The following is a 7,489-nucleotide window of genomic DNA, read 5'->3' as shown; positions in this document are numbered from 1 at the left end:
CAGTCGACTATCCTCTCATTTTGGGAGATCGATAAGCGACATTAGCCTCGTTTCCTGTAGGTTAGAAAAACTTTGAAAAAATTTTTGATACGTCTTTCCAAATTATTTTGTATAAAACACTGTATCTTTTGAATTCAATTTCTTGTAAAAGAAGCAAGTTATTTGTAAATTTATCTTTAGATTCAATCAATCGATCAAAAGGTTGATTAGCTTTACTAGTGTGGCAGAAATGTCGCATTTTCCACTTTTTTTCCTCCTTAGTATATCTTGAACGTTTCTAGTAAAGATTAAAGCTTATTAGTATGTCTCCATCTTTCATGAGTAATATACTCTTCTTTTTCAATTTCCGTAGTTTCAGTTTTGTTTATACCAAAGATCGGAAGCTATTTTCAATCTCGGGAGGTGCATTTTCGAGAAGATTTTGGAATATTGTCAGTCCAGTGATACGAAATCAACATCATCCGCAAATGATCCCTCTTCTACGTCTCCTTTTTGACAAACAGACTAATTTTCTACGCCGACGATATCTTGGTTACGGATGTCTCGATGTGGGGACCCTGACACAAGAAGAAGTTGTCTTGGAGGAGACTTGAACCGTACTTGGAAGAACTAAAAATCTGGTGCAGGGATAAAGGCTTGAATCTCGTACAGGACGAAAGCATTATTTGTTTGATTTCGATTGGCCACGACAAAAAACCGACGTTCAAAGATTAGGGGAACTCAATTATATTGTGGAACTTACACTAATTGGGAGTAACAGTATACATCACCGGGTCTTATAAAGTACACGTAGGCACAAAGCGTAAACAATGTGCAAAGATCATAAAAGGATTGTCTTAACACGAAAACGTTTCTTCACGTTTACCGGACCTGAGTTTAGCCTCTACTAATATATGGATCGGAGGGCTGGTATCAAACGGACAAAAGTGGCCGTCTAATCGCCAAAATCGAAAAAATTAGACAATTTGCCATCAAACTAGTAGGATGATAGAAGACTTACATGAACGGAGTATTGACACGAAGACGCGATCCTATCCAAAACTCGAATTCGTTGCTGGCGATGAGAATAATCTCCGTGGGTAAAACTGCATTTGAGATCTTCATGGTTCTCGTTTTCAAGCCCCTTAACCTCTAATTCTTTGGATATTTTTCTTGCTGGGATAATTTTTTGTTATTTTCTTTCCTGCTATTGTGTCAATAAAACCATTTTATTCTTCTCTTCTATATAGCATTTGTGGAGGTCGCGGAGTTCAGATTCAAACTATATGGTGAATTGTAAAGGGGAGAGGGAGTTACCCTGGAATTTCTCAATCTTTGTTTTGAAACTGCGGTAAGTTGCTCCTTCTGTCCTTACAGATAATCTTTGTTTGCAAGTAGTAGTCCGATTATCTTAGCCGACGATTCATCCAGTATTTTCTCAAGCAATTTCATCAGCTTCTATCTGTTTATTGCGTCGAATGCTATTCCAGACAGACAAAATTAACGGTGAATTGATAAAGTACTCCCCAATAGAGATCTAAACTATAATCAAAAATTTAATGAGCGAGATATTCCATGCTAATACTATATTACTTATGTTGAAAGAAACACTGATTCCTCTTCAAAAACCCAAAAAGCCGCAAGGTCCTTTTAACAACATTCGTCCGATCACAATCCTAAACAAAATAGGGAAAATCTTGTTTGTACTACTGGAATTCATTAAAGACCATGTCAATGACTAAGTGAATTCAGACCTGGAACATAAACTGCATATGCAATATGGGGACATAGATGGATTTGTGCCGTATGTCAGGAATTTGAAATGGCTACCAAAATATTTGGCATTGTTATGAGCAGGGCATTCGATACGATCCGCAGAGACAAGCTAATGGAAGTCTTCAAAAGTATTCTTGACGATGACTCGATCAGAATGGTTTGAATACTCCTTATAGACACCAAGTTGACAGTGAAGATCAAGCCCGTAAAATTAAGATCCTTCAAGACAAATATTGGAACGTCCCAAAGTGATTCGATAACGTCTGTACTATTTATTGTCTATTTGAAAGGGCACTAAGAGATTTGAAAAACTAGTGAAGACTGAATCAATAACCGAAGTGATATATTTCGAAGATGTAGACTTTTTGTCTCATGATAAATCCAAATTCGAAGTTATACAATGCTTTTGTAAACCTATACTTTTGTACAACGGAGGAACATGGGGCATCTGAGTCTGAACTAAAATCCTTTGATGCGTTTCACAGAAAACAGTTAAGACTTCTTATAGCCATCAATCAAAGAAAATCAACAACTCCACTCTATATCATATTTGCAACAGTAGAACCGTCACTATGAACATTACCGAAGCTCGTTGGCGCCTATTCGTGCACATACTCAATCCAGATGTATACGCTAACTGGGAAATTGAATCATTACAAAGACGACAAATCGGCATTTTGATGACGTCCACGAAGAACAATACGTATTGTTATCTCAAGAGAACTTCAATAAATTAAAAAACAATTGAAAAATCGTACCAATCGCTTTGGAGACATTGGGCGTTGCAGGGCCTCTAACCTCGGCCTTCATCAGCGACATCGGGAGGAAATTGGCCCACAGGACGAAAGAGCCACGCGAGGTTTCGTGGCTATTGCAGCGGATATCAATCGCCATTGTCCGTAGCAACACGCATGCGGTACTTTCCGCAAGAGGGTGCGTGCTTTAGCTCCCCCGGAGTTTCCCTTCCGTATATTCCTAACTTAATTTGTCCTTCTATAAACCAAAAATTATAAAAAAATTGAAAAATTGAGGTGACCTTGATATGCTGGAAAAATATGATCAAAACACCAGTCTCATGTGTGGCACATTATTATTTTTGCACTAACAGAAAATTATAAGCTAATTAAGTTTTCCTTGTGCCACGGTTAGTATCACTCCACACATACTTTTCCAGGTCACCCTATTATCGGCGCATAGACATTAGTGATTGTGACCAGGAAGTTGGGTCCTGTTCCTTACGGCATATTTAGGAACTTAATTAGTTTTTCTTTACATGTTCCTATGATAATGGGAATAATAATATATTGTTTAACAAAAAAACAATATTAATACAAATATATTTTTCTTATTTTTTTCTTTTTAATACAAATATTTAATCTATATACAAATTTTATTCCTATAGATGAACTCATTTTCTTCCACTGTGTCAACTTTAATTTCACAATTAAATCTTTGTGAATTTCCTTGTCATTTCGAAAATCCACATTGTCCTGAAAATAACGATAAAATAGATAATCAAAGTAATATAAAAAATTGTTGATAAAAATAGTTTTATATGAAGAACATATTTTTCAACAAGACTTAATCGAATCATCACAATCTTTATGGTACAAACCAAACGATTGGAGTGATGAAATCTTGGAATTAAGAATTAGACAATTAGACTCAAATGGCAAAATTACAAATGTTTTCAAACATATTAAAAGTTTATTTTTACGGAACAGAAAAGTAAAAATATTATTAGAAAATTAAGATTCATATTTTAGATGAACTAATGAAAAAATTTATAAATTTGGTTTCAATAAATGTTTCTGGTAATTTTATTGAAAAAATAAATTTTAAAAATTTTCCGGCAAGTATAAAAGTTGTTCTAAGTAAAAATAATTTTAGAATCTAGAACTTTGCGGAAATAAAATAAGTCAAATTTGCGACCTTCATAATGAATCTAACATCCGATTACAACACTTTGGATTAGGTTATAACAATATAGAAAATATCGATTTTTTAAAAAAATCCGAAATTTGGTAAATCTCCAATTATTCATTTAAGGAGTTCTTTAATAAGTTTGGATTTGAGTAACAATTTCCTTACAGACTTGAATTCAGTGACCAGGATACTAAAAAACTTATCAAAACTTAAAAGTGTTTCTCTGTACAATAATCCACTTTCGGTATAATAGCATAAATGAATAATATTAAAGTTGGCAAAAGACTATGAATTGTGCATAATAGGAACATTAGATTTGATTTACTTCGACAACAATCCGGTATCATATGAAAGAAAAAGAATTTGCAATATGAATCTTAAAGAAAAAAATGGTACAATCAAACAAATTACTAAATAGTAAACGATCAATTTACAATACAGCTTAAATTAAATCAAATTAAAGGAATTCATTTCTCAACAAATCTTAAAGAAGATTCCAATTCTTACCAGACATGTGCATATTTGGCCGCATTCACATTAAATCGGTTTATGTCTGAGACAAACAAAACGCCACCTCAAAACAATCAAGAAACAAATCTAAATGGTTTTACATCTTGGGAAATTTTTAATAAGATTACCCAATTATATTCAACGATAATAATAAATTTACCATTTTTTCTGAAAAGATAGAAAGCTCTTCAGTTAATTTAAACTGGATTACAAATATAACATCTTTCGCAACTCTAGAAATGTATCAAATTTTTCAAAATGTTCCAGCAACTCTTTTTATTTTACAAGAGAAGGTATTACGTTTGTTAAAAATGAATAGATAACATTTAAGTTGAAAGAAGAATCCAATGAAAAATCAAAAAAAACTCTAGTGACGAAAAAGAAGGTTGCTAAAAACTTATTTTAGAATGGAAAAAAGAAAAATGATAATTATGAAATAGATTCGATAGAAACAACTCCGATTGCTCGTTTTGAAGTTCCAATGGAAAGAATTATTGAATCGGAAATTAATTTTGATTTTAAATATCTTCCAGAGATATCTTCTGATGAAAATGTGTTTTTTAAATTTTTACAAATAATGACTAGAAAAAAGGTTCAAATGGCAAAAAACTCGGTAAAGGAGAAGATAATAAAAAGATGAAAACCGGAAAAGAAAATAAAAACTCATATACAGAAAAAGAAAAAATTGAGGTTTTATACAGTTTGATATTTTAATTTAGCTTGATTTTAATGTCAGATTAAACCCATCAACCTAGACTAATCAATTTAATTTAGTATAAACTTGTTTTTAACTCTAAACAAAAATCTATTGTCTAATTTTATGGATTTGATTTATATTTTTTAATTTTACAAAAGTATAACTCGTATATGTATAGGGTTTTCCGAGTTTTAAAGTCGAAAGCGCAAGCACTAGTGTTGAAAAAAAATATCCTAACATACTAAGAAAATCCTCAATGATGAGATCCCTTAAAACCTTCCCGCCAAAAAATTAAGAAAAATATTTTCTGGATTTTGGTCAAATTTTTTGTTATCTATTTAATGTGTTAGTTATCTGATGTGTCTGTTATTTAACTTGTGTTTCTGTTAGTTAATCTGTTTCCGTTGAAGATAAGTTTTGCGATGACAATAAACAAGGCCCAGTGACAGTCGTTAAAGGTAGTTGGCTTATTTTTAGAGAGCAAGTGCTTTTCCCAAGGATAGGTAGAAGAGAAAAATTATTCATATATAATGCCAAAGAACGACAGACAACAAACATCGTTTACATAAACCTATAGTTGTTTGATGAAACACGCCTCCGCAGGAGATAGGTTGCGGTGAGTGAAGCGAGCTGGCGAGCTAGTTTAGAATAATCTTTAAGGGGTCAACACCAATGCTTGCGCTTTCTATGTTAAGGTCGGAAAACCCCAGACTAGACTATAGTAGTGAAGGATCAATAAATTTAACTTTTAATATTTTGTTATTTTATTATTATTTTAATATTTAAAAATTTAATATTAAAATTTAATTTGCTGGTTTCTCGTTGGTGTTTTGTTTTCCCTGATATGTCCACTGTTCTAGTTTGTTATTATTCAATAAAACCACAATAGTATAATTCTAATGCAAGTATATCGTCCCAATGTCCAGATGTGTCTTTAAAATATGAAAAAATCTTAAAAATTGGCCAAGGAACCTTTGGGTTTAAATGCTTTTATTATTTTAAATAAAAGCGAAGTGTTCCATGCCAAGGATCTGAGAACCAACAAAGATGTTGCTCTTAAGAAAATTCTTACTGAAAACGAGAAGGATGGGGTATTTATTTAATTGATTTTAAGTTTCCAATCACTGCATTAAGAGAAATAAAAATCTTACAACATGTTCACCATCCAAATGTCGTCCAACTACTTGAAATTTGTAGTTCTGGCGAAAACAACTGTCATATTAGAGAATTTTAATTTCTTAGTTATTTATTTCTATTTGGTCTTTGAATACTGTGAATACGATTTAGCTGGACTCCTGCTAAACAAAAAAGTAAAGTTCCAAAATGCAGAACTTAAAACTGTTTATTACCTTTTCTTATTTGTTAGATTGCCAAACAACTTTTAGAGGGACTGCATTACCTTCACTACTCACATATACTTCATCGTGATATAAAAGCAGCCAATATATTGATTTCAAAAAATGGAGTACTTAAAGTCGCTGATTTTGGTCTGGCAAGAGCTTGCAAGCAATTGAAACCCAATCAAGGATATACAAACCGAGTTGTAACTCTGTGGTATCGCCCTCCAGAGTTGTTATTGGGAGAAAAAATATATACCACTGCTGTAGATATATGGGGAGTTGGCTGTATTATCGCAGAGTTGTTTACAAGATCTCCAATCATGCAGGGCAGTAATGAAATACATCAGATGAAGCTTATCATTAAACTTTTGGGACCAATTGATCCTAGCGATTGGCCTGAGGCATCTTCCCTTAGACATTTCAAGTCTATGTCTACATCCCCGTCGAATGTAAGTGGGGGTATGCATAAGCAGAGACTGAAATATTACATATCTGATCCTTCGGCATCTGATTTAGTCGACAAAATGTTGGTTTACAATCCTGCAAAACGTTTTGACTGCGCACAGGCTTTGGAGGATGACTATTTTTACGTTGATCCTAAGCCCATGTGCATAGCGAATACTCTGGCTTTACATGGAAGCACGATGTTTGAGTTTTTGGCTCCGAATAGACGAGGCAATCCTATCACACAAAATCATCCAAAACGGGAGACAGTTTCTGGTGTTGTATATGACAGAGTCTATTAATTTTTTAAAGTATCATTTCTTTTTTTATTTCTTTAAACTTTCCAAGCAATGTATGTAGAATGAAGAATTTGTCTGTAAGAATTTACTAACCTTATTTTTACTAAATTATTTTATTGAAAAATTAACTGAATATTATATTATTTTGTAACTAATTTTCGGCAGAGGACAAGATGGAATGGCAATTCCCACGCAAGATGGCTATTGATATGCGTTGGAAAAGCCATGTCCGTTCTCGATGATCGTTTTTCCTTCTGCTTGCCAAATTTTATTGAAAAACTCCCAATAAAAGGTCGCAAAAATTTTAATTAGCTTATAAAATTAGCGTTTTTATAAAAATAATCCAAAAATCGAAAATGGTCCAATAAAAATTAACCAAAAGTTTCTTTATTTGAACATAAAGTAAGGAATTTTAACGATTAATAGGAAAATTGTTTATTTTTTAAGTTTCATAGCCTTCTCCTTAATGATACTAGCAATGCGTTCGTTTTTTGGCAAAGGCTGCATCACACCTCGAC

At 32.9% G+C, this 7,489-nt stretch overlaps 1 protein-coding gene across 1 annotated transcript; it reads left to right on the top strand.

Annotated features, from left to right (window-relative positions):
- Nucleotides 1–1,801: 1,801 nt before the first annotated feature.
- On the top strand, nucleotides 1,802–6,974 carry LOC115229761 (cyclin-dependent kinase 9-like). The gene is made up of 2 exons (XM_036499334.1): nucleotides 1,802–1,912; nucleotides 6,255–6,974. Exons 1-2 carry the CDS (start codon nucleotides 1,802–1,804, stop codon nucleotides 6,972–6,974), a joined length of 831 nt encoding a protein of 276 aa, XP_036355227.1.
- The last annotated feature ends 515 nt before the right edge of the window (nucleotides 6,975–7,489 follow it).

The sequence above is a fragment of the Octopus sinensis genome, unplaced genomic scaffold, assembly GCF_006345805.1.
Source record: "Octopus sinensis unplaced genomic scaffold, ASM634580v1 Contig13666, whole genome shotgun sequence".
Lineage (NCBI taxonomy): Eukaryota > Metazoa > Mollusca > Cephalopoda > Octopoda > Octopodidae > Octopus > Octopus sinensis.
The sequence above is the reverse complement of the archived record's forward strand: the minus strand, read 5'-3'. Positions and strand labels throughout refer to the sequence as shown.

What these genes read in the sequence shown, in the direction of transcription:
- LOC115229761 (XM_036499334.1), top strand. Translation starts at nt 1,802, where the DNA reads ATGGCTACCAAAATATTTGGCATTGTTATGAGCAGGGCATTCGATACG. An exon ending in ACGATGACTCGATCAGAATG is followed by an intron (nt 1,913 to 6,254) that starts GTTTGAATACTC and finishes CTTATTTGTTAG; the next exon opens with ATTGCCAAACAACTTTTAGA.